The 27,397-nt window shown below is 45.6% G+C and overlaps 1 protein-coding gene across 1 annotated transcript in view; it reads right to left on the bottom strand.

The window, feature by feature from the left end:
- The window catches only part of LOC149365220 (uncharacterized), a 70,503-nt gene extending 44,233 nt beyond the window's left edge, over nucleotides 1-26,270 (bottom strand). Inside the window, exon 1 of the mRNA XM_089540971.1 lies at nucleotides 25,930-26,270. Coding sequence (XP_089397097.1) covers nucleotides 25,930-26,200 — 271 coding nt within the window. The 5' untranslated portion in view covers nucleotides 26,201-26,270. The remainder of the gene's footprint in view (nucleotides 1-25,929) is intronic.
- Nucleotides 26,271-27,397: the final 1,127 nt, after the last annotated feature.

Below are 27,397 nucleotides of genomic sequence, written 5' to 3'. Positions count from 1 at the left end.
GAGGTTCATGCATGAGATCCCTGAGCAAGGTTATAGATATTGGGTTGTTTGCATGCTATGCTCGCATAAAAGTGTGCCGCATACTGACCGCACTTTAATCGCGCTCTGTGGAGGATAGCACAAACCTCTCAGTTTTATGCTGAATGAGTGTGCACTTGTCTGCTTTCGGCTGAGTCGTGAACAATGCTGCCATGCATGGTCACACCCAACCTTAGGGTTCAACCTGCCTTTTAATGCAGCTCTTGCTGCTGAATGTTGCCATCTGCTTCCATTGCATATGTTGGGAAGCTGGCTGTGTCAACGTTCCCTTGTGCTGCAGCAGTGAGGGTAGTCATCTTCATAGCATGTTTTCGTGCGGCTGGCGATGCAAGGAATGCTTTCTCGTATACAGCAGTGAGGATGGGCAAGTATACTAAAAAGTGTGAGTTCTTGACCCTGAACGCAAAATGTAATATCATAACGTGTTCTATTCGTGGCCGTGCCAGCAATGACTTTTGATTCACAACTCCAAGAGCCACTCACGCAGGTGACAGAAACGGAGAGGGCCAAAGTGCATATAGTAGACAGCAGGGGAGGGTTGATCTGAAATTTTACACAGGATAACCATTCTGAACATCTTTTTCTCAATGGAAAAAGTCCAAGAAATAAATTTTTAAAATGTGACTGCCCCTCTCCATAAATCTATCCTTTGTAGCATGGCAACATAACATGTTTCACATATCCACAGATCTAGTATTGTGCATAATATATATTACCGTCGCTTTTCAGACTTCTAGAAGTTTAGGAGTACCCAGTGGCTGGAGTATAAGTTTCACGCTGTTGTGCATCATTTCAATGCCGTGTTTCATGTGTAATGTGCAAAGCTGCAGCTGTACGCACCGCTTTTCGCTACTTGATGAAATACTAGCTTCTAATGTCACTGCATAGTAGCACACTTTACTCGTGATGACAACACATAAAATGAAAGTTGATCATTGTACGTAATGATCGAATGCATCAAATTACTTTTCTTCAACATAACCACAGACATCAATGAAATTCAGCGCACATGTGGGTCCTCAATTCACCAAGTACTTTTTACCCCAAAAAACACAATCACAGGACATGGGCACAATAAACACGTGAGAAAAGGCCTCCTAATTCAGTTAGAGCTTCGCCTTTTTCGCACATCTTGACTATGACATCAGATAGAAAAGCAATTGCAAACCTGCAACAGGAAACCGGTCTAAGCATAGCGCGCGACCAGAAACACAGACTTGGCCACGATATGAACGAAAACACTTGAGCCCGGCACGTCCCAGAAGCTAGAGCTCGCTAGACGCTTCAAACGTTACACGCTTGAAACGGGCGGGTAATAAAGTTTCTGCAGTATACTAAGAGCAAAGTGAGCGCAGCATGCTTCCTTTAAAATATCGCCCTCCGCCCATGTCATGGCCCCCGCCGCTCACACAAGCGCAATCGCTGAAAACGAAAATGACAGTTACACTAACACCAGTGACGATCACTGGAGCGTTGCAAGAACACGCCTAATAGCAACGAGGATTCACTGCCGATAGAAACAGGAGCGCGAATGGTACACGCACACTGCACGCACAGGACGCGAAACGTCCGCACAATACGCCGACGACCTCTCTAGCGCACGGCGTATTCAATCACTGGTGAACGAACAGCGCGAGTGCTCCTCAGTGAGCAGCGGTGGCCTCCCGACGGCTCCGAGCAATTGACGCAGTAGACGAATGCACGTGCGATTGTGGTCGCCGAGCACGTTGAAATCGATGCACGCAACAACGAGAGTTTTGCAGCGAATTCCACCTGAGACATGAGTGAACGGCGCCAACGTCAGCCTGTGAGCACGATCAAAAACAAACTCGAGCAGTTGAGAAAAGTACGCCTACGCCGCACCGCAAATGCTACGCCGCGGCCGTCTGCTACCGCCCGGTTTGCAAGCAGCAACTACGACGCCGTTGCTAAGCTGCCCGGACTAGATGGCCTCCCGATCGCAAAAAAACCACGTGATTTCCTCCACACTTTTCTCCCATGGTGTTGTGTGGAAAGGGCCTCTCCTCTCTTTTTCCTTCCTCCATGCCTACAAGGTATTTACTAAGGTAATCGCTAATAGAGTCAGGACAACCTTGGATTTTAGTCAACCAAATGATCAGGCAGGCTTTCATAAAGGATACTCGACAATCGACCACATTAACACTATCAACCGGGTGATAGAGAAATGCGCAGAATATAACCAACACCTATTATAGCCTTCATTGATTACGAGAAAGCATTTGACTCAGTGGAAACCTCAGCTGTCATACAGGCATTGCGGAGTCAGGGTGTAGAAGAGTGTCATGTGAAAATATTGGAAGATATTTATAACGACTGCACAGCTACTATAGTTCTCCATAAAGTCAGCAATAAAATTCCAATACGGAAAGGTGTCAGGTAGGGAGACACGATCTCGCCAATGCTCTTCACGGCCTGCTTACAGGAGGTATTCCGAGGACTAGAATGGGAACAATTGGGGATAAGAGTTAATGGAGCATACTTGAGTAATTTGCGATTCGCTGATGACATTGCCTTGCTAAGCCACTCAGGACAAGAACTGCAAAGCATGATCAATCAGTTAGACAGGCAGAGCAGAAAGGTGGGGCGAAGAATTAGCATGCAGAAAACCAAAGTAATGTTCAAAAGCCTAGCAAGGGAACAGCAGTTCGCAATTGGTAGCGAGGTGCTGGAAGTAGTAAGAGAATATGTCTACTTAGGGCAGGTAGTGACCGCAGATCCGGATCATGAGAGGGAAATAACTAGAAGAATAAGAATGGGGTGGAGCGCATATCGCAGGTTCTCTCAAACCATGAATGATAGCTTACCAATATCCCTAAAGAGAAAAGTATACAACAGCTGTATCCTACCGGTACTCACCTATGATGCAGAAACGTGGAGGCTAACAAAGAGGGTTCAGCTTAAGTGAAGAAGAACGCAGCGAGCTATGGAAAGGAAAATGATAGGTGTAACGTTAAGAGATCGGAAGAGGGCGGAGTGGGGGAGGGAACAAATGCGGGTTAATTACATCCTAGTTGAAATCAAGAGGAAGAAATGGGCTTGAGCAGGGCATGTAATGCGAAGGCAAGATAACCGCTGGTCCTTAAGGGTAACGGAGTGGATTCCAAGAGAAGGCAAACGTATCAGGGGACGGCAGAAAGTTAGGTGGGCGGATGAGATTAAGAAGTTTGCGGGGATACAGTGGCCACAGCTGGCAAAGTACAGGGTTAATTGGAGAGGCATGGGAGGCGCCTTTGCCCTGCAGTGGGTGTAGTCAGGCTGATGATGATGATATTGTGTTGGATTTAATGGCGCCTAAGCGACTAAGGCTATCATGCGCCAAGCTCAGGGTATGGAAAATTGTTTTATATAGGATGTTATACAGAAGTCTAAATGAACGGTGGTGTAAAGGTCCTAAAAAGTTAATTCGTGCAACCTAGTAAAAATATAAGACAAAATTTTAGAAGTGACTTATGTTAAAAGCTTTAAAGAGGGTCGGTAGCCTCAGCAGCCATCCTTGGCTGAGCAAGGATCGCGAGGTCCCCGACCGATGGAATAGGGACCTCAGCCGTCTTCTCAGGATTGAGAAAGTGGCAGAGGTGTTTCAAAAACAAGTAAGGCAATAGGTTAAAATTTATAGTTTATCGAGAAAACCAGCTTCTCTTAAAAAGCTAAAAAGGAAACTTATATGTACAAATGCATTATCGCCCAAGAGCCAAGAGTAGCATTGGATGGAGAGGAATGTGTTCATTATAAAATTGAGTGAAGTACTTTTTTCTTAGTGGTTCGAGTTTTGAACATGATATTAAAATATGGATTAGTGTGAGTTCGTCTCCGCATGTTTCACAAAGAGGTTTGTCTTGTTTCGTCATTAGGAAGTTATGCGGCAGGTGTGTGCGTCCTATGCGGAGCCGACATAAAAGTACCTTTTTAAAACGCTCCTGGTGCGTACAGGTCTTCCATTCCCATAGGACAGGTTTTACATAATGCACCTTGTTGTTTATTTCATTGTCCCAAGTTGTCTGCCATTTAGCTTTCAATTTAGAATGTATTAATTTCTTGCAGTCTTTATGGGGTGTACTTACGTTTTTGATTTCGTGACTCTGAGCTTCTGCAGCATACAAGTCGGCTCTTTCATTTCCAACTATTCCAATATGGCTCGGCACCCAGATGAATTTTATCATATGCCCCTATGTTGTGATTTTTTCTATGTTGTGTATTATGCTTCCTATTAATGGTTCAGCTGCATTTCTGGGATGTAAAGTTGTGAGCAGCTGAGTGAATCCGTATAGATGATGTTGTTTTCGATACTGTTACTTACTATTCTACCAACAGCGACAGAAACAGCATAACATAGGGAGCCTTTGTTTCTCAGATGTATTTTTGTATTGTAAAAATTGTTCTGTGTAGTGTGAAGAGCTGGAAACATTAGAGAAATGTTAAACTGAGTTGTTTGCTTGTTCCTGTATGCTTGTTTGTGCATCAGGGGCTGTAAGAAAGGGAATTGTGAAAGGGGAGAAGCTGCCCTTCAGTTTGCGAACTTGCGCCCACATTTTTTTGGATGTGACGCAACTGTTTATCGATGATATTGTGACGAAGACGAAGCTGGCAGGGGCGCGAGACGGAGCGCCCGCGCTAGGCCAGCGGCCATTAAATCATCTCATAGCCATCGTTCACCACGCCTCATTCTTCGGCTGGCCGCCGCTGGACTGACCTTTTTAAAATGTCTTTTTTCCCTAAAACGGTTTCGGAATGGAACAAGCTGCCTGAGGAAGTAGTGTCCATATTATCAAATGATTCATTTTCTTCCATGCTGTGACATTTGTTTGTGTATAATAATTCCGTGTTCTTTCTATCTCATTGTTATCTTCTTTTTTTGTAACCACCTGCACGCGGTGGCATTTGTGTACTTTTTCTTCTACCCCCCCACTGTAATGCCAGCCAATGGCGCTGTGGGTATGATGATAAATAAATAAATAAATAAATAAATAAATAAATAAAGTAACATTTGGTGTGAGGTGCTGGGGTCCCTTCATCGCCATCCTGGTCACGGAGCTTCGGCGTCCTGGGCCTGCCGTGGACGTCGGCCGTTAGTACCTGGTCAACGCCGCACGGCCGTCCCCCAGCCCGCCCGACCTGAACCGACCTCGACGCTCACCCCAGCCCCGTCCCCCGCCCGGACCACACTACACGACGACCCAAGACCCGACGGACCCAAGACCCCACCGAGCCAAGACCCCACTGACCCAAGACCCAAACGTGAAGATACCGTCCCCCTGCCTCTGCCGTTCGGTGCATCCAGAGACCCCGGCCGTCAGCTCCTGGCACCCTACGGCCTGGATGCTTCGTGGACCGGGACTCATTCTCTCATCTTTCTCATCGTGGCGGCCAGCACTGCACCATCTTCTACATCCTGTTCAACCCCCCACTCAAGACCATCGCCATTTCGCCGTCTGTTCGTCACCGATCGGGACGATCGCTCGGAGGCCCCGGGTAGTGTGACGAAGACGAAGCTGGCAGGGGCGCGAGACGGAGCGCCCGCGCTAGGCCAGCGGCCATTAAATCATCTCATAGCCATCGTTCACCACGCCTCATTCTTCGGCTGGCCGCCGCGTAACAATATGTAGCTTTGTTTTTTCCTCACTGCGACGGATATGTCGTGCTGTTGCGAGCGCTTTTTAAATCTCATAAGGTTCTTAGCAGTTGGATACCTGCGAAAAATTCCCCAGGCTTTATTCTGTTTCTTTTTTGCGTTTCTGCCGTCTTGGTTATACCAAACCTTGTGGTTTTGGCGTACCACTCTCGAAGACTGAGGAATGGCTAGGCGCGCAGCAGTTACAATACAAGTTGTAATTATTTCGTTGAGATCGTCTACACTGAGATCATTTGCAAAAATTTTATCCAGTACTGACTTCTCCTGAAATAGTGCCCAGTCAGCTACGTGGAGCTTCCAACGACGTGGTTTGCTAGTAATGATTGATGCAGAAAACCAAAGTAATTTTCAACAGCCTAGCAAGGGAACAGCAGTTCGCAGTTGGTAGCCAGGAGCTGGAAGTAGTAGGAGAATTTTTCTATTTAGGGCAGGTAGTGACAGCTGATCCAGATAATGAGAGGGAAATAACTAGAAGAATAAGAATGGGGTGGAGCGCATATGGCAGGTTATCTCAGATCATGAATGGCAGTTTACCAATATCCCTCAAGAGAAAAGTATACAACAGGTGTATCTTAGCGGTACTCACCTATGGAGCAGAAACGTGGAGTCTAACAAAGAGGGTTCAGCTTAAGTGAAGAAGAACGCAGCGAGCTATGGAAAGGAAAATGATAGGTGTAACGTTAAGAGATCGGAAGAGGGCGGAGTGGGGGAGGGAACAAATGCGGGTTAATTACATCCTAGTTGAAATCAAGAGGAAGAAATGGGCTTGAGCAGGGCATGTAATGCGAAGGCAAGATAACCGCTGGTCCTTAAGGGTAACGGAGTGGATTCCAAGAGAAGGCAAACGTATCAGGGGACGGCAGAAAGTTAGGTGGGCGGATGAGATTAAGAAGTTTGCGGGGATACAGTGGCTACAGCTGGCAAAGTACAGGGTTAATTGGAGAGGCATGGGAGGCGCCTTTGCCCTGCAGTGGGTGTAGTCAGGCTGATGATGATGATATTGTGTTGGATTTAATGGCGCCTAAGCGACTAAGGCTATCATGCGCCAAGCTCAGGGTATGGAAAATTGTTTTATATAGGATGTTACACAGAAGTCTAAATGAACGGTGGTGTAAAGGTCCTAAAAAGTTAATTCGTGCAACCTAGTAAAAATATAAGACAAAATTTTAGAAGTGACTTATGTTAAAAGCTTTAAAGAGGGTCGGTAGCCTCAGCAGCCATCCTTGGCTGAGCAAGGATCGCGAGGTCCCCGACCGATGGAATAGGGACCTCAGCCGTCTTCTCAGGATTGAGAAAGTGGCTGAGGTGTTTCAAAAACAAGTAAGGCAATAGGTTAAAATTTATAGTTTATCGAGAAAACCAGCTTCTCTTAAAAAGCTAAAAAGGAAACTTATATGTACAAATGCATTATCGCCCAAGAGCCAAGAGTAGCATTGGATGGAGAGGAATGTGTTCATTATAAAATTGAGTGAAGTACTTTTTTCTTAGTGGTTCGAGTTTTGAACATGATATTAAAATATGGATTAGTGTGAGTTCGTCTCCGCATGTTTCACAAAGAGGTTTGTCTTGTTTCGTCATTAGGAAGTTATGCGGCAGGTGTGTGCGTCCTATGCGGAGCCGACATAAAAGTACCTTTTTAAAACGCTCCTGGTGCGTACAGGTCTTCCATTCCCATAGGACAGGTTTTACATAATGCACCTTGTTGTTTATTTCATTGTCCCAAGTTGTCTGCCATTTAGCTTTCAATTTAGAATGTATTAATTTCTTGCAGTCTTTATGGGGTGTACTTACGTTTTTGATTTCGTGACTCTGAGCTTCTGCAGCATACAAGTCGGCTCTTTCATTTCCAACTATTCCAATATGGCTCGGCACCCAGATGAATTTTATCATATGCCCCTATGTTGTGATTTTTTCTATGTTGTGTATTATGCTTCCTATTAATGGTTCAGCTGCATTTCTGGGATGTAAAGTTGTGAGCAGCTGAGTGAATCCGTATAGATGATGTTGTTTTCGATACTGTTACTTACTATTCTACCAACAGCGACAGAAACAGCATAACATAGGGAGCCTTTGTTTCTCAGATGTATTTTTGTATTGTAAAAATTGTTCTGTGTAGTGTGAAGAGCTGGAAACATTAGAGAAATGTTAAACTGAGTTGTTTGCTTGTTCCTGTATGCTTGTTTGTGCATCAGGGGCTGTAAGAAAGGGAATTGTGAAAGGGGAGAAGCTGCCCTTCAGTTTGCGAACTTGCGCCCACATTTTTTTGGATGTGACGCAACTGTTTATCGATGATATTGTGACGAAGACGAAGCTGGCAGGGGCGCGAGACGGAGCGCCCGCGCTAGGCCAGCGGCCATTAAATCATCTCATAGCCATCGTTCACCACGCCTCATTCTTCGGCTGGCCGCCGCGTAACATTTGGTGTGAGGTGCTGGGGTCCCTTCATCGCCATCCTGGTCACGGAGCTTCGGCGTCCTGGGCCTGCCGTGGACGTCGGCCGTTAGTACCTGGTCAACGCCGCACGGCCGTCCCCCAGCCCGCCCGACCTGAACCGACCTCGACGCTCACCCCAGCCCCGTCCCCCGCCCGGACCACACTACACGACGACCCAAGACCCGACGGACCCAAGACCCCACCGAGCCAAGACCCCACTGACCCAAGACCCAAACGTGAAGATACCGTCCCCCTGCCTCTGCCGTTCGGTGCATCCAGAGACCCCGGCCGTCAGCTCCTGGCACCCTACGGCCTGGATGCTTCGTGGACCGGGACTCATTCTCTCATCTTTCTCATCGTGGCGGCCAGCTCTGCACCATCTTCTACATCCTGTTCAACCCCCCACTCAAGACCATCGCCATTTCGCCGTCTGTTCGTCACCGATCGGGACGATCGCTCGGAGGCCCCGGGTAGTGTGACGAAGACGAAGCTGGCAGGGGCGCGAGACGGAGCGCCCGCGCTAGGCCAGCGGCCATTAAATCATCTCATAGCCATCGTTCACCACGCCTCATTCTTCGGCTGGCCGCCGCGTAACAATATGTAGCTTTGTTTTTTCCTCACTGCGACGGATATGTCGTGCTGTTGCGAGCGCTTTTTAAATCTCATAAGGTTCTTAGCAGTTGGATACCTGCGAAAAATTCCCCAGGCTTTATTCTGTTTCTTTTTTGCGTTTCTGCCGTCTTGGTTATACCAAACCTTGTGGTTTTGGCGTATCACTCTCGAAGACTGAGGAATGGCTAGGCGCGCAGCAGTTACAATACAAGTTGTAATTATTTCGTTGAGATCGTCTACACTGAGATCATTTGCAAAAATTTTATCCAGTACTGACTTCTCCTGAAATAGTGCCCAGTCAGCTACGTGGAGCTTCCAACGACGTGGTTTGCTAGTAATGATTGATGCAGAAAACCAAAGTAATTTTCAACAGCCTAGCAAGGGAACAGCAGTTCGCAGTTGGTAGCCAGGAGCTGGAAGTAGTAGGAGAATTTTTCTATTTAGGGCAGGTAGTGACAGCTGATCCAGATAATGAGAGGGAAATAACTAGAAGAATAAGAATGGGGTGGAGCGCATATGGCAGGTTATCTCAGATCATGAATGGCAGTTTACCAATATCCCTCAAGAGAAAAGTATACAACAGGTGTATCTTAGCGGTACTCACCTATGGAGCAGAAACGTGGAGTCTAACAAAGAGGGTTCAGCTTAAGTTAAGGACAACGCAGCGAGCTATGGAAAGAAAAATGATAGGTGTAATGTTAAGAGATCGGATGAGGGCGGAGTGGGTGAGAGAACAAACGCGCGTTATTGATATCCTAGTTGAAATCAAGAGGAAGAAGTGGGCTTGGGGAGGGCATGTAATGCGAAGGCAAGATAGCCACTGGTCCTTAAGGGTAACGGAGTGGATTCCAAGAGAAGGCAAACGTAGCAGGGGGCGGCAGAAAATTAGGTGGGCGGATGAGATTAAGAATTTTGCAGGAATATGGTGGTCGCGGCTGGCGCAGGACAGGGTTAATTGGAGAGACATGGGAGAGGCCTTTGCCCTGCAGTGGGCGTAGTCAGGCTGATGATGATGAGAAACTAATTACTATAGGAAGGTGATCACTTCCGTACGTATTTTCAAGAACATCCCAATTAAAATCAGTAAAAACAGAGGGTGAATTAAAAGACAAGTCTATGCAACTCATTTTTCCTGAGGCTGGGTAAACAATACGTAGGTTTACCTGTATTTAGGAGGCAAACGCCGATGCACAAAATAAAATTTTCTAAAACACGACCTCTAGTGTCAGTCTGTTCACTTCCTCAAAAAACAGAGTGGGCATTAGAATCCCCAACTACCAGATATGGCTCTGGCACCTGTTCTAAATGTGTTTCCAAGTCATTAAGTGTAACTGTTTGGTGTGGCCCGAGATATATAGAGCATACTAAGCATGAAATGCTTTTAGCTCCCGTTGTCGGCAGTGTGGTGACGTCACGCCGAGACCGAGAGCCAACATCCGGGCACTAAATTCCACTCATCCGGGCACTGAAACGAGAGCATCCGGGCACCGTACGAGATTTAACGACACTCTAAGAGAGAGGGCCGCGCTTTCGCGCCGTCCCCAAGGATGGCGCTGCGGTACCACACTCACGCATGTAAAAGACCGGCCGCTGGGCCTTCAGCTCAAGAAGGTTCCCCCTTTGGCAGGCGGATGTATACACGCTCGCGGAGTATGCGGACGCGCTGCAGATACATTCTTGTCAGGCCTGCGTCTCGTCGTGTGCGCGTACGCTTCTGCATCGTCCTGCATTTCATTGCCGTCACCGTCACAGCTGCTGAAGCCGAGCAATGGAACCTGATGAAAGGAGAGATAGGAAGCGTCTTGCGGAAAGCGATCGCTTTGTGAGTGATACGCCACAGACTGCTCGCCCCTGCCGACAACGCCATGATTATGCGGCCGCTCCCGAAAGCTACAAGGCCGCCACGGTTCGCGGCTGCCTACCTAAGCCCGCACTATTGCAGGCAATCGCTTCGACGCAACAAGATGAGTATGGTGTGGTGTGTTCAAGATTTAAAGATTTTGACTAGTACCTTCTACAACCAATGTGTTATGCCCGTAAACATTTCATCTCTCGGTTACGGGAGAGGCAGAGATTTTTTGTAATTGTTTTGAAATGTATGACGGTGACTGCAAAAGCTTCATAGTTTGAAGTTAGATTTCGCAAGTTGCAACACCGCCTTGGATGACAATAGCAACACCTCCAGAGAGCCTGCTAATTTGCTCTCTGTAAGAACGAAAGACTTTGTATTTCCTCAAAAATTTTTGTGTTTAGGACCTAGGTTCGTTTCCTGTAGGCATAAGGCCACAGGGGAAAAAATGTATAAAAGATCTTTTATGTCATTACAGTTATAGAAAAGTCCACGGCAGTTCCACTGTATAAGGAACGCCATTTTCTGTGGCTTGTTTTTTTTAGAAGTGGGAACCTAGATTTCTGGTTTAGTGGGGCCCGTGATGGTCAAGTCAGCTGTGCCGCCCGTGTAGGACGGGCGTGCCGGGTGATTCATCCATCGCCTCGGTGGAGGCGCTGGAGGCCCGCGGGGATGCCTCACGTGTACGAACTTCAGACCTCCTCCGAAAGGGGGTGGTCTGATCGTCCGCCGACTCAGGGGACGGCGAGACCTTTTTGGGGGGTGGCAAGGCAGCATTCGCTGACCCTGCCGGGGGCGCAGATGGCCCTGCCTGAGGCTTTGCCTGGGCAGTGGCCGGAACGCGGTGCGGTGCAGCGCCCCCGCGCACCACCTGAGCGAAGTTTGTTCATGCTGTGAAGTTTGTTGTGTGCTTTGCATGAAAGAGATGTCGTCGAAAGAGTTGTCGTCGAAAGAGTTGTCGTCGAAAGAGTTGTCGTCGAAGAGAGTTGTCGACAGGGTTTGGGATATTGTGTCGGACATTTATCTTGAGGTAACCAACTTCTATTGATTCAGGCAGTATGCTTGAGCTGAACGTGAGGACAAGATGTTTTGTTGCTATTTCTTTGTTCTTCTTTGTGATCTTAATGTGGTGAGCATTGATGACATTCTGGTCCTTCAGACCTTCGAGCATTTCTTCTTCTGTCAGTTCAAGGAAATCGATTTCGGAGATCACCCCCCCCAGACGGTGTTCAAAAATCTATGTGCAGTATCCATTGGATATATATATATATCTCCAATGGATACTAAGTTGGACAGTTTAGAATATTGGTCGTTGTCTTTCACTTCTAGTAGAAGGTCACCGCTAGGCATTTTTTTTTAGCTTGTAACCTGTGCCCAAGGCACTGGTCAGGGTTCTTGTTACTATGAATGGGGATATTGTTCGGGCGGTTTTATCTGTTGCTTCACTGTGAACAACGTGAAACTTTGGGAACGTTTCTTTCGATTTCTGAAAGTACTGGGTAGTCACTTCGGTCCGCACTCTTTTTTGAGGGCGATCATTTTGTGAAGGGGGAAGAGCCATAAAAAATGTCGTTTTTAGGTCATGGTGCCAGCCACCCACCATGGAGCCCAACAAGGGGACGGGACAAGAACTTGCAAGCAAGTCCTGCCCACGCCAGCTGTACACCTCAACTATAACCAAATATGACGCAACTCAGGGTAGTTTGCCTCACAAGGATAACCCTAGCCGCCTATGAAAAGTGAAAAAAAAAAGGCTGAGGCTTAACTTGGTTAAGCCTGGAGAATGCGAAGCATCATCGTGTCGCGTAATTTGGAGGCGCACAACCACAGCGACGGCGCGAGGTGGGCCCCCGTTTCTCCACTGCCGTGACGTCATCGTGTCACGTGGTGTGGCATCATCGTGTCACGTGATTTGGAGGCGCACAACCACAGCGACGGCGCGAGGTGGGCCCCCGTTTCTCCACTGTCGTGACGTCATCGTGTCACGTGGTGTGACGTCATGTATCACGTGATTTGGAGGCGCACAACCACAGCGGCGGCGCGAGGTGGGCCCCCGTTTCTCCACTGTCGTGACGTCATCGTGTCACGTGGTGTGACGTCATGTATCACGTGATTTGGAGGCGCACAACCACAGCGCCGGCGCGCGGTGGGCCCCCGTTTCTCTACTGTCGTGACGTCATCGTGTCACGTGGTGTGACGTCATGTATCACGTGATTTGGAGGCGCATAACCACGGTGAAGGGCTGAAGTGGTAGCTAAAGTAGTATGCTTCGCATAAAAAAACGGAGAAAAGAGGAGGAGACAGGAGAGTTGTAAGAAAGGGATAGGAAAGTGAAAGATAGAGGGGAGGACAGGAAAAGGCGACTGCCGATTTCCCCCAGTCGGGTCAGGCCGGAGGTGCCGTCCACAGGAAGCTGGAGCCAAAATGGTGAGTTGCCTCCGCCGAGGGGCCTTAAAGGTCCAAACGTTCGGCATCGGCTCAACCACCAGGATCCCCTTTTCCCCGGACACGGCGATGCTACGCACGGCTAAGCGCGGGTGCTCGGGTCCGTGGTGGCGCGCTGCTCATCATCCCCGCAGGGATGTCCCTGCGGATGCTCGGGGACCCGTGGTGTCGCCACTCATCAACTTCTGCATGCTGCAGACGCTCCCTTGCGGGGATTTATCTAAAAGCAGCTCGGTCAGCGATTACATGAACACGTGCATAAGATCTGGCTTAATGCAACTTGCCATTGATCCCACAAGCGTTATTGATCACTCGCCCAACATTGTAGATCTGACAACTTTACTCCTATTACCCTGTTCGCGGTATGAGCGATCACTTAGCAGTACACACTTCATTTTATTGCATCATACTAAAGAAACAAAATAATAAAAACGTGCTTCACGATAAAGGGGACTATGTCAGCATGAATCGATAATAATTAGACTACTTCGTTAGCTTCACAGGTAATTTTCCACTAAATTCACTCCAGTCTAATTCGTTGCTTTTCAAAGCAGAGATGAGTCGGCATATAGGTCTTTACATTTCCGCGATTACAATAACAGAAAGAATGACATCACTATGGTTCAATGTATCCCTCAAACAAATGAATAACAAGAAATGCCTTTTTAGATCAGCCAAATGGTACAACTCTTCCTCCACATGGCAGAAGTATTACGCCGTCGCCAAAGAATACGACAGGTCAACAGTGCAAACTAAACGCAGTTTTTTTCTACTACTTCACCCCAAAAGCTGCAAACTAAAAAAAGACGTTTCTGGAAAACCATTAACCCTAAATTGTTCAATCAGATTTCACTTTGCAACAGCTGCGACCTTCCCATTCCTGATATTGAGGCTGCAGATTTTGCGTCCCCTAGCCAGGCATCCACATCCTTTTGACAGAATCGGGCCCTGATAGAACTTGGTAAGCACTCTTTCTTGTATCTTTCTAGCTATTTCAGTAGAGTCAGTTCTTGGGTTAGTTGGTATTCTTGATTTAAACTCAGTTTTTCAGCGCAACGGCACACGGCCAAAGAAAAGAAGCAGGAAGAGAAGAAGGACGAACACAGCGCTGACTGACAACTGTTTATTTAGGAACGCACATACAGCTTAAATACACTCAGACCAGCACAGGCGTACACCATGCAAGGTAAACAAGAAAAACAGGACAAAAAAGACACATCTTTATCGCAGAAACTTTGAAAGGAACATCTTTTCTGAGGCATAGAAAAGAACTGAAGCACCGCTGTCACATTTTGACCCTACTCTCTGAATATAATATGCTTCTCTAGTTATCTCATTGACGCACTGCTGCGATACTATGAAGTGAAGTTAGAAATCTGGGTCCTAAAAAAAACGTTTGAGATCACCGCAGCGACCCGCATTGGGAGAATGCGAAAGCACTGATGCTTACTTCACACTCGTCGCCTGTTTTTGCTTCACTTTAGACTATTTGCCTCGCTTTTTGTCTCTTTTTCCCTCTTTCGACTTTTTACCTCTCTTTTTACTTCTTCAAATTTTGATGCCTGCCACTAGTTTCACGTCCTCGCACTATACGCACGTCCGAGGCTATTTCAACGTCTAAAAGATCTTTTGCCTACTAATTAATCCAGATCAATCAAATTTGGTGTAAAACGACATTTTATCATCGTCTGTCATGTGGTTGCGTTTTCCCCGCGATATCTACGTCTAGTATTGTTTTCACGTCCTCGCACTACATCGACGTCCGATACCATTTTAACGTCTACGTGACATTTCTGGCTCTAACTAACTAATTACTCCACATCAACCAAATTTTGACGTGCATCATCCTCACATCACCCTCTATCACACACAATCATTCTTTTTCGCTTAACTCTCACACGAACGGAGAAATCTCTGCCGACACGTTTTGCGGACACGAAATCATCGACATAGCCAAGTAATGCTTTCGAATAACGAGCACTTTAAAACATTTGCAGCCAGCTATGTGCTCACTGCAAATACTAAACTATCAAAACAAATACAATAATCAAGTCAGCAATCAGTGTCTGTGCGTGTCAGGTCTTCTAACTGCCTGTTTTAGTCTGCTTGCTGAAACAGCAGATAATGTGTTGCAGAACTTAGGTGGATAGGTAACGGTGGCATTAGACAGACAAGTAGTTACCCTCTAGCTTTGCCTTTACTGCTGTTCATTGCTTTCACCATCTGTCAAGATATTTGTCTGTCTGTAAGTGCAACACCTGCCTTGAGGGCATTAACCCAGAGACTGCACTTGAGTTGGTGGGAACAGTGTGCATTGCATGCCGCTGTGTGCCTTCACTGCCACTCTTGCACTGGATAAAACACAAGCGTGTAAACTTTTCGGAGGCAGGAAACACTACAAAAGTCCCGCACTCCCCATCATGTTTCTGAGGTGTTTAGAAAAACCAGTAATCGCATACATTTCTTTCTGGAACGGTTTACACTGGACAGATATTAGGTTTATTGGTTTTGGGGGTTTAGCGTTCCAAAGCAACTCAGGCTATGAGGGACGCGGTAGTGAAGGGCTCCAGAAATTTCGACCACCTGGGGTTCTTTAACGTGCGAAGGCATCGCACAGTACACGGGCCTCTAGAAAATCGCCTCCATCGAAATTCAGCGCCGCGGCCGGGATCGAACCCGCGACTTGGCCGCGGCGGCTGAATTTCGATGGAGGCGGATATGCAAGTACATTTAATTACTGATTGTGAGTGTGTCATTTAACTGGGATGGTGCACGCGGTAGGTGGTTTGCTTGACTCAATACAGCCACCGTTGCCTAGACACTGCAATATTAGCAGTATGTGTCCTCCGCCACTGCAGGCTACATGCTTGTGAGGAATATTTGAGGCGTTCCCAGTCTAAGAAGACAACTAGCGTATGAACGTGTTGTCTGCAGACAGTTGTGTAAATAGTCCAAGGATTAGCTTCGAAGTGGTGCAGTGCTGCTTTTGTAGCATCCATAGATGTGACGTCTTTCAGAGGGGTGATAATGATGGGCCATAGTCTCAGTGAAGATAAGACTGGTGACACATATACATTGTTAAAGAGCTGGCACTTATTCCGCTCTCATGGCTTACGAAAGAAGCAAGAACTACATATATAGGATTTTAATACGTATGCAGCTGGGAATATCAACAATTTTTTCCCAGTCAAGAAGACAGTGGTAGTGATCGTATTTAGATTTAGTAAGAGGTGCAGGTTGAAGGCTGTCAATGTTTATGCGCAGACACAGAGTCATAAGGAGTTTAATAAAATGTTCTGTGAACACATAGAAGGCGAAGTGAAGAGACTAAAAATGCAGCTAGTACACATTGCTGATAGGCAAATTTAATGTGAAGACAGAGATAAAACATGCAGTAGGATAAATTCACTTAAACATCGGAATAACGGGAAAGCTATTAGTACAATTCGCAAAAAAAAAGTCATCTTCCTGGTGCTCGAGGAATTTGAGAACGCTATTTCCTGTCGCCATAGAAACCAGCAGTCTCACCACATCTATCTAGGCCCAAAGCTTCTTATATATTGACGCCTTATTCATACTGAGCTCTTTGTTCCAAGATGAAAGTGTGCAGCTTGATGCAGAAAATGAAACATCATGCACCACTCGTAACCTTGGCCGCTCTCCATAGAGAGTTGTAAATCACCACCTTTCTTAATGCAGCGAAGGCTTTTGTTTACAAGATGTGGAAAGAGCTGATGTGCTCTGACAAGGACGTAGCGGCCCTGGGGAAGAGAAAAAGGTACAGTCAGCTCTTCAGAATAGGTAATTTTTTCTAGCGACTGCAAGTCATCTTGAATGATGACCCAAGAAAGTCGATTAGGGCCATTGCCAAGGAGCTCCGAGTATCAGCTATCAGGCTTGCTGTGCAAGAGGTCTTCAGTTACCATTCATTCATCATGAAGAGGGGCATTTGATGTCCGATTAAACTGACTAAATTTGGGAGAATCGTCTAATATGGTCCAAGCGCTTGTTAAGCAAGGTAAAGAAACTTGAGGAGCGTGGAATGCTCTGAGGAGAGAAGAACTTTCATAAAGATCAAAAAGCTAACCACTGTAATTACAGGTGGCTTGGTGCAAGAGCTGATGAGGTGCCTACATGTCACCGTCAGAGGACCTCAGTTCTTTCTGCACCTTGTAGACGAAAGGCTTCGCTGTGTTCTGAATGGTGACAATTTCGAAGTCACTGCGGAGCGCAGCCAGGGCGGTGAGAACTGCGTGGCGTTTCATTTCCTGCATCTATCTAGGAACTAACTACACAGTATGAATGATAAGGTGTCAATGTTCAAGACGCTGCACGTCTAGGCAGTTGTGGTGAGACTGTTAGTGTCTATAGCGATAGGGAATAGAGTTCTCAAATTCCCCGTGCGCCTTATAAGAACCATAAATGCCTTCTACAAAAAACCAAAGAAAAGCTTCATTTAGTGATATCCTAACGAAATGAGCTACAGAAATGGGCATGGCTAAGGGGTGTGATGTAAAGATCAGCTAACTGGTGGCCTTTATGTGAAGCGATGGGCCTCAAGAGAAGAAAAAAGTCAGAAAGGGGCGGTAGAGTGTCATGAGTGTGGATGACATTCGGTAATTTGTGGAGATAGGGTGTCTGCAGCTGGCACAGGAAATGGCTTATAGACAGTGTTAGTAGCTTTGACATGCCGAGGAGGTAGCTGGAGTTATGATGATGATTATGTAGTGAAGAATTGATTCTAAGTCTCTGCATTCTCATGCTTTGTCCTGTGCCTTTGGAAGTGCTGACATGTTCGGTAGTATGGGCAGAAGTATTCTTCTGTTCTGTACAAGAGGTGCGGCCGAACAGAAACACTGAAAGTTGTGCATGATATTCATTGCTGGAGTGGTCACTGATTCCTATACTATTATTGTAAGGTATAAATCTACAATAAAACGAGCGTGCCTGTGACTGCGAACCAGTACATATGCATTGTGTACATTTTCCTGTACAAGTGTTATCTGCTTGTGGAGACCATGGCTCTGACAGGCCTCTAGAGAAAAATGAATGCTACTCCGAGTTCACTTATGGAAGCTTTTGATATAATAAAGACACTGGCTCCATGCATGGTAGACATTTACTCGTTTAAAAGCGTAGCATATCTCAATGAATTATAGTAAGGCTATTGCTAATGCTAATCCCTGCTCGCAATCCACGCTTGCGCAGCTGGAACTTTTTAAACCATGCACGGATTAGGCAGCTGTGGTTGATAAGGGTAACGGAGTCGATTCCAAGAGAATGCAAGCGTAGCAGAGGGCGGCAGAAAGTTAGGTGAGCGGATAAGATTAAGAAGTTTGCGGGGATACGGTAGCCACAACTGGCAAATGACAGTGTTAATTCGAGAGACATGGGAGAGACCTTTGCCCTGCAGAGGGCGTAGTCAGGCTGATGATTATGATGATGATTTATAACTGGCTGGGTGTGTTCTTGCAACATCTGCAGGGTTTCTATTTGTCGTTAGTGGAAAATATCTTTGCGTGTCGTAAGAGATTATTTCCCTCAAGTTTCCCGTGTCTCAGCATTGCTCCAAGCACAGAAGCCTGGATGTTGCCCCAGAAATGAAACCACACATATGAGTTCAATAAACCAGACAAGAGAGATCAGCGGGCAAATTGCACATTTATGGACTTCAGAAACTGTTCTTACTGTATTTTGTGAAAAGTCCTATGGAGTGTTTAATCATATTTGTCCGGATTCGCGCAGTTAGTGCCTGTTTGGGTCTGTGAGTAATTACCAGTATTAGAAGCCTTATACTTCGTGCAGATTGTAGCCTGTTTGTAGTTTCTTGTATTGCATTTGATGTGTACACTACTGCTAGGCAGGAGTGCTGCCTGTTTACACCTAATTCAATGTTTATAGTGCATAAATATTGTCACCTTGCTTGAAAATATTGCTCTGAACTTCATATGAGCAAAAATCAAGGGGTATTTGAGGGGGGTGTTCAATTTTCACCATTTATCTTTTTTAGCCTCTCATCTGCTTGTCACTCTACCTCGTCAAATTGGCCACAATGTGTCTCAGTTCTTTGTTACTTGAAGCCCATTTTATTGACACGGTATAAGGAGACCTTGACCGTTTTTAGGGGCATTCGAGCTGACAAATGTATTGTTAATGCACGTTCCTTCCTTAAAGCTACAGTGTGGTTTTCAAATCTTTGGTAGAGACGCCATTGCGGCATTTTGTCTGTCTTCTGGATAGTTGTGGTGGCCCACTAAATGTGATCAGGCTCTGATGGATAAATCGTATGTACAGTCGAGCCTCTTTAATATGGACACTTTTCCGTGCAAAATTGACGTAAAGTGATTCATCCATATTAACGAATCATGAAGGAAATGAAAAAAAAAAATTGGCAGTGGCTTAGCTGTGGTTAAGCCTGGATATACAAGCGAAAAGGTTCAATTACGCTTGGTTTGACGTCATGGCTGTTGCACCGGGAGCACCACGATAACGGTGGAGGCATTCGGCCGTCCACTCACTCCTTGCACGGAGGCGGAGGAGGAGACGCGCGTGTAGTGGGTGCTGTCCTAGAAGGTTGCTCTAGAGACATGTACTGTGGTGTCCATTCCTGTCGGGTGTACACCAAGATATGAGACAGAGGCATTTCCTTTCCTTAAAACCAATTCTCTTTTCATTTTCCTTCCCTTACGGCGCGGATCGGGTGTCCACCGATATATGAGAGTTTCCTGGCGCACTGTTTGTCCTATTTTTTATTTCTGATATTTTATTTCTTTCACTTCTTTTTTATTCTCGTTTCTGTGCTTATTTTTATTTTTGTTTATTACGTAGTCGGCCGCCAACTGCGCTACGCGTGATGTCGCTCGGTTTCGCGCATGCGCAGAAGTGGCAAATCTGGCATCCAGCTCACGCGAAGCGCGGTGTTGGCTAGCCTAGTGAAGCTTTTCGCTTCAAAAATTGCCGACGATTACACTACTTCCTAATGCGAAATTTGAAAGCAGCTCATCAGCTGTTTCAGCTTTTCGATGGATTGAGGCAAAGAATTCGAGCAAGACATGTATGTACAATTAGAGACAACTTGTTATTTTTCACACATAACAAACACTCCACTAACAGTCCATGATTTTCATGAAGGAAGCTTTGTGGACGGAGAAATAGATGGATATATGCTCGACTTGTGCACCAGTGCCTGGTTCTCAAATTCGAGTTCTCTGCAAGTATTTCGCGAGGTTGTCACAGCCTTGGGAACGGGACGTTCTCCCGCATGTGGCAAGAAATTCCTGTTTACCTTTATATCTACATTAAAGTCCCCACCCACCCTGCCACCCTAGCAGGTGTCAGTTAATGGATGATCGCGAGAGTTCGCGCACCGTTGTCAGCGCTAACACATACAGCCCACATCTCTCTGTCATCACCCCACGTACCTAGAGGGACGCCGTAGTGAAGGGCTCCGGAAATTTCGACCTCCTGGGTTTCTTTAACGGGCGATGTCAGTGCACGTTAAAGAACCCTAGGTGGTCGAAATTTCCGGAGCCCTTCACTACGGCGTCCTTCATAGCCTGAGTTGCTTCGGAATGTTAAACCCCAATAAACCAACCTATAAACGCGATTGTAATAGTTTTCCCGTTCTGCCACATGATGCAGCTGCTGGCATTTATGCATATCCTGCAGTAAGAAAAAGAGTCTAATGATTACGGATTTAGTGAGCATTTCAGTTTTAAAGCAAAAATGCGCTTAGACACAGGTCTTCAGAAACTTAATTATTTATTCGCCAAATTACCAATTATTTAGTCTGATCAACTGCCACAGGAACTTTTTTCTGCAATTTTACTTCACTTTATCATAAAGCGGAGGTGATGAATGCCTTTCTCCCCATCAAACAGAATGCATGTACCCTTACTGCTTTGTTGCTTGGAAATGTATTTTTTCTTTTGCTTGTAGCACCGCCACTTAATGTAATACCAGGTTGACTCGTTCCTTGCGTTGGAGCATTAGTCATTATTTGTTAGTTGGATTGAAACACATGTGTGCATGTGTTTTCAGACTAATTTTTTGTACATATTTCTGTATTGTATTTTTTTTCCGTATAAGTTAGGAGTGGTGCACTTTATATTAGCTACAGACTCCTCGGAATGGGTGGGCAACGTATGTTTCTGTGCTCAGAAACTTTCTCTGAAGCATAGGCCTTCAGATATTGAGTGTAAAGTTTTGTTTTATGGTGTTTTTGTATGTGAATGTGCGTTGAAGGGAATGTATTCTATACGTTTTCTAAGGTTATGCTTGTCATATGTGTTTCTAAGAACAAACACAAAGGTTAGAAGTTGGATACCTGTGATAATTACTGTAGATTTATTAGGCTGCTTTAGACTGTATGTTTAGTTTTTTTGACAGTAGTTTGTAGATCTGGATCTTGAAGTTTTCCTCTGGGACTTAGGCGCTGAGTTTAAGAAAGTGGTTTTGTTTGGTACCTAACATTTATTTAGCTAATCTTATCTGAGTGCTCCAATTAGCTTAAAGTGTAGTGAACAAATGCTGAACTTATCTCTGCATGATTTTTCACGATTTCCTGCTATACCGTTTTGATTACTTTTAGGTGCTGATTTCAAGTTCCTCCATATCCCTAATACCTGTCCAAAAATTGTGGTTGCAAATATTGTGTCTATTGTGCTCTGTTTTAGATAAATGTAAATTGGAATCTACAGGTCTTCGTGACCTTTTATTTATTACTTTACGCATATTCTTCAGTTTCTATTTGATTGAATAAGCTTCGCATGCCCCAGTTAAACTACCTTTTAAATGCTGCCGGTGTTAACGTTTTGGTTATGAGTGTGGCTAAGTAATTACTGACAGATTTGTGATAATCCAGGGCTATTTGTAACAGTGGTCTGTGTAATTCAATGTTATCGAACATCCAATAAAGTGAACGTACTTCGCATGCACAAGTGAAATTGTGAACACAGTATCTCAGCCCGTTGTTAAAAGCAATGTTTTTGTTTCTGAACGAACCAGCGCAAAAAACACAACGGACAAGAAAAAGGCGCAACACGACGGACAGGAGCGCTGACTGTCCGTCAGCGCCCCTGTCCGCTGTGTTTTTTGCGCTGGTTCGTTCAGAAGCATGTCCTACCAACTAGCCCAAACACAAGTGGAGCTCAAATGTTTTTGTAAAGTGCTTAAAGCCATGTGTTTGTGTGAACCTTAATGCGAACCATTTTGCTCTTATATTTCGATTTTGAGGACTCATAGACTGAATGAAAATGGTACTCAAAAGATATTTTAAATGCGCGAGTAGAGCACGTATAAAAAATTCTTTAAAAAGCTTCATTAAGGAGTGCAAAAATAAGTTACAGAAATGAACTGATTTTAAGCATACAATATACAAGAGTATTTTTAAAAATCCCCAGGGCAGAGAGGTAGCAAATATTAATTGTCCAATGTGGAGCTGCCAGCAGGTGGCGTCCTTGCGCACTGTTCAGGATCTTTGACTTCAGGGATTCTTTGTTTGGACCACAGTGCAGAGACAGTAAACTTTTATGAGCAGAAGAAAAATGTGTCGCAAGAATTTGGTACGTAGACGCGTTACGACAGTCTTGTTTCCGCTTAAATTTCCGCCACCTCCCCAACTCCACTTTTCTTGCCCGTTGCGGGCCATTCCGTCAAGATTCGTTGGGCTGGCGCCGGAGCCATGGTTCGAGTATTTTTTACAGAAGTCACAGCAAAGAAATATCAAAGATGTTTCCTTGCCACCGCCGGTCTCGTTTGTTTGCGTGGAGTGCAGCGATACGCTGCGACATGGCATCGTGTGCATGCATGGCGCCACGATCTTGCAACGGAGACGTCCAGGAAAACTATGTGAAGAGAGCGGAGAGCGGTGTGATGAACTTTTCTACCCAGCGTTTTTGCCCTGTTGCCTAGAGCAATACTGCGTAACGATATGGACGGAATTATGCTAGTTGGCATATCCCATCTTTGAGGTTCGACTAGGCTTCGTTCTCAATTACAAAGCGCATTCAAACCTAATTGGCGCGGTAAAACGAGGGGTTGAAATAAATAAGCACCAACCACTTTGCAGAATGCCAATATGATTTGATGTTATTGCTGTAAATTTTATTAAACTCTTCGCCACGCGTTTGCATTGTCTAAAACGTCTATCATTTGATTTGTTTTGTCAGAATAAGCTATGGTATCCTTACTTGGGGAACGACAACAAACTCTAATTACTACAGTCTTAATGTATTACAAAAGAAAATATTACGTATACTAGAACACTACAAAGGAAATAAGCAGTCTCTGAGAACACGGCCATTATTGTCAAATATAATATGTTGAAGTCTGACCAGGTATACTACTTTAAATTACTGCAGTGGATCCATAGATACAGGCTGCATATTCCCACAGTACATAGTTAAAGCTCATACAGCATTCGAAATCCAAAACGAAGAATGCCGCCAGTTAGAACAAACTACGGAAGACAAGCATTATCTTTTCAAATAACGAATGCTTTGAACAAAACAGATATGATGCAGATAGACTTTAATAAAGGTGCACAATTTTTTAAGAAATACTGTAAGAAGTTTCTTGTGAACAGCGGTACTAAATTCTCATTACTGCAACTATTCCGGAAAGTGTAACCTTCGTTCTATCTTATATTCCTCTTGTCATGTCCTACTAACTGTAATGTGATCTAATGTCTTCGCTTGACCGAACTTTTTAATGCTAGTTTTGTTTTATGTACATTGTTTTATGTACATTGCTTGTTTTATGTACATTACATGTTTTATGTACATTGCATTGTAATGCTAGTTTTGTTTTATGTACATTGTGCAAGGGGGCCGGGGCCCTTGTCAGGCGCTCCGTCGCCTTTAGCCTCGGCCCCCTCTTGGACTGTGTCTGAGGAAACAATAAAGAAAGAAAGAAAGATATGGTTATGGCTTTATTTTTGAAATATATGTGCTAGGAGCAGCTTTTATATAACCTAATTCATTGTGGTCCGGTTTTCGGTAGTAATCATTTCTAGCCCAACGTGACCTGTGCTTACAGTATCTCTATTCTATGCACTGTGTGTGTGCGTGTGTGCGTGTGTGTGTGTGTGTGTGTGTGTGTGTGTGTGTGTGTGTGTGTGTGTGTGTGTGCGTGTGCGTGTGCGTGTGCGTGCATGCGTGCGCGCGCGTGCGTGTGTGTGTGTGCGTGTGTGTGCGTGTGCGTGCGTGCGTGTGTGTGTGTGTGTGTGTGTGTGTGTGTGTGTGTGTGTGTGTGTGTGTGTGTGTGTGTGTGTGTGTGTGTGTGTGTGTGTGTGTGTGTGTGTGTGTGTGTGTGTGTGTGTGTGTAACTTCGGTGCTTGGATATGCCCTCTAACCCTATTGTCACTATGTATGCTGTATAGCCGAAAAGGGGGGCATTGGTTTTGTTAGACTCAAAACACAGCTCTTGCTTCGACTCCGCGTCATCATGTTTGACTTGACGGTCAAATAACTTTATTATTACTAATATCAGTCCACCTGTAAGACGGCATCTGTAGAGGTTTTGGGAATATCCGTGACATCCGAAATATCGTGACTTAGTACTCATTTTTTTAATGAAAATTATTATTCAAAATTAACGCAGGTTCAAGTCACCAAGCTTTACTTTCTGGCTTTCATTCCACTGCAACAACACATTGGCGATGAGCCAGTATCTTAGATTTCTCAGATTATTGTTTCGCTTTTTGTTTCTTTTTCTAACGCCTTAAAAGGCATTTATCTCATAACATTCGAATGAAGAAACCGATACGCCCGCGCGTTCCGTGCGCTAGCCTGCAAACACCACAAATTCACCGCGCGGATCACACTCATGCAACTCCTCACGCTGTTCAGTGCACGCGAGAAACGTCATCGGTGACGTCACCGACATCGCAGGAGCAACATCAACGGTGACGAATTATCAAGCTCTGTGCCAAAAGCTGACGCGCAGCACACGCAGAATTGTGTTAACACGTGGCCGCAATAGTGACGAAAGGAGATGCTTCGCGTCAGAGTTGCTGCACGCGAAAATTTCAGGGAAGCGCGCGCCGCGATCCGCTTTTGTACGGCGGCCTATACGGCGCATGCGCCGGTGATCGCAGCTTCGATCCGACAAGGCGAAAATGATGAAAGCAAACCCCTTCAGTGTGAAGGCAGATTCTAAGATGCAGGCTGTCTAAACCCAGACGTTATTAGTTAACACGCCGTCCGTGCAGCCCATAGCACTTGGGAGTAATTACTAACTAACGTCCATCTCGGCGTACGTAGCTATACGGCTAAAAGGAAAGCAAGCTATACAGCTTTCTCAGAAGCTTCGTAGTTGAGGGAAAAAATTCGACCTGATCCGTCTGGGCATCGAACCCAGGGCCACAGGCGTACTAACGACTCTACGCTTACTACTAGCGCTTACGTGCTCAGATTATAGACCATCGCTGCCGTAAATAAACACTAAAACAACTTCAAGAACAGTTCCTCGAAATTTAAAAGCGGCAGCGAACGTGTCAAACGCCAAATTCGGTTTATGGTTTATCGGGAGTGTAACGTCCCATAGGCCATACCGTGCTGAATACGCCGTTTCTAGTCCAGATTCAGCTCGTACCATCACCCGCTTTCTAAAACACACAACTCGCTATGTGGCGACAATGCGTGCCTTCAGTTTCTACAAACATAAATGCGATCAGCTCTTGTGGGCACGCACTAACAAGATTACTTTCATTAGCAGCTTTGCATCTGATTTTTTCCCCCGAAATTTGTGTAATAATTTTTACAGGGTACGGACATGTCGTTATGGCGATCTTCACCGGGGCAACCAGTGCAATTTGCATGCCGACAAAGACCCGGGATCGCGACACTCGGGCGTTCAGTAATAAGGTAAGCGGAAAAACAGAGGTCTACACCGCACTCACCATTGTGACGCTCCCAGCAAAGGTGCAGCAGACGACCTGGATGACTGAAGTCGAGTTTCCTCATTGAAGAGACGACGCCGTACTTGGAAGGGAAACCGCGAGCACACTTTGGCAGAAGCCATTTCGTCCTCTGCGGAGGAGACACCCACTGTGGCTGCAGACAGTCAAGGGAACAGCGAACACACACACACACAAAACGTTGTCGGGCGTCGTTTGAAGCACGAAAACGAGGCCGTATACCTTCAGAAAAATTCGATTCAGGGAACGCCATTCGGAGGGCGAGCCTGGGCGGCTTCGCTGCGCCCTTCTAGGCCTAAGCAATCAGTTATCGCATTCCTGGCTAGACAGAGTAGGCGCCACTCTTAATTTTCTTTTTTTTTTGGTCCCTTGCACCGGCTGTTGCCGTAGCGACAATTTTGTTGTTTTTTTTTCTGAGTCTGGCCGTTATCGCCACGTTATAGGTTCTTCTCGTCATATCTCGACGTAGGATCTTCGCTCGAGTGTCAGGCTAGCGAAAGGTTAGCAGGATCAGATAGCGTTCGGCCGCTGCTGAAGGTACGCCTTCATGCCACGAGGAGTTTAGGCAGTTCGTCAAAGTATTAGCTCGAACGAAGAAATAGAAAAACAAATTAGGAGGGCGCATAAGCTTCGCCTTAAGGCTAGACGCAAAAGCGCCGCTCTTTTTTTTCCCTCTTTTTATTCCTTTTCTTTCTCATTTCTCAGCGATTACCAATCCACGATGGCATTACTGGTCATGTTCATCGATTATAATCACAATTACCAACCCCCAATCAAAATTATTGATTTCCAATGACTGCCTAGGTTACACTAAACGACATACTACGCCACTATATATTCATACACATGCACCGTTTGTTTCACTACAATGAAGCACCATAACACCGCCTTTTCATTCCGCTCAATTTGTGACACCTAATTAGCATATTTCTATTTGGTTCTATCTTTTTAATTACTACGATCTTAGTACACATAACTGACACCGTTTGCTGTCACGCACCCCACAACGCGCTCACTTCGTGCCCCTATAACACGCTTGAACGAAAGAGCCTGACATCGCATGAAAGTTAGAGCACGATGCTGCTGCGACTGTGTGTGCGACCTGGTTAAGCCGGACTTGAAGTCTGTCACGCCGGCTGTACTACGCAATAAATAAAAAACACCTTTTTGCGGCATTTGCGTTGCGTGGCCGCTTGGCACGCACATGACCTGTGTAGGGACCCCAGTGCCGGCGAATTTCATTTTTCAACTGGAACTGTTGGGGAATATTTTCGTCACCTTTCTGAGGCTTTCCCGTCAATCCTATAAGTGACGGCAGCTGTTTTTCGACCGAACGAGCTGCATAAACTACCGCGTTAAAGTGCACTCCATACTTCCGTGTAGGCTGACTTCATAATATACCCCTTATCGCAATGCTAAAATCTTCGACGAGGTATCCGCACAGCGTACA

The sequence above is a fragment of the Amblyomma mixtum genome, chromosome 1 (genome assembly GCF_055824585.1).
Source record: "Amblyomma mixtum isolate Tamu chromosome 1, ASM5582458v1, whole genome shotgun sequence".
In the NCBI taxonomy this organism is placed as follows: domain Eukaryota; kingdom Metazoa; phylum Arthropoda; class Arachnida; order Ixodida; family Ixodidae; genus Amblyomma; species Amblyomma mixtum.
The sequence above is the reverse complement of the archived record's forward strand: the minus strand, read 5'-3'. Positions and strand labels throughout refer to the sequence as shown.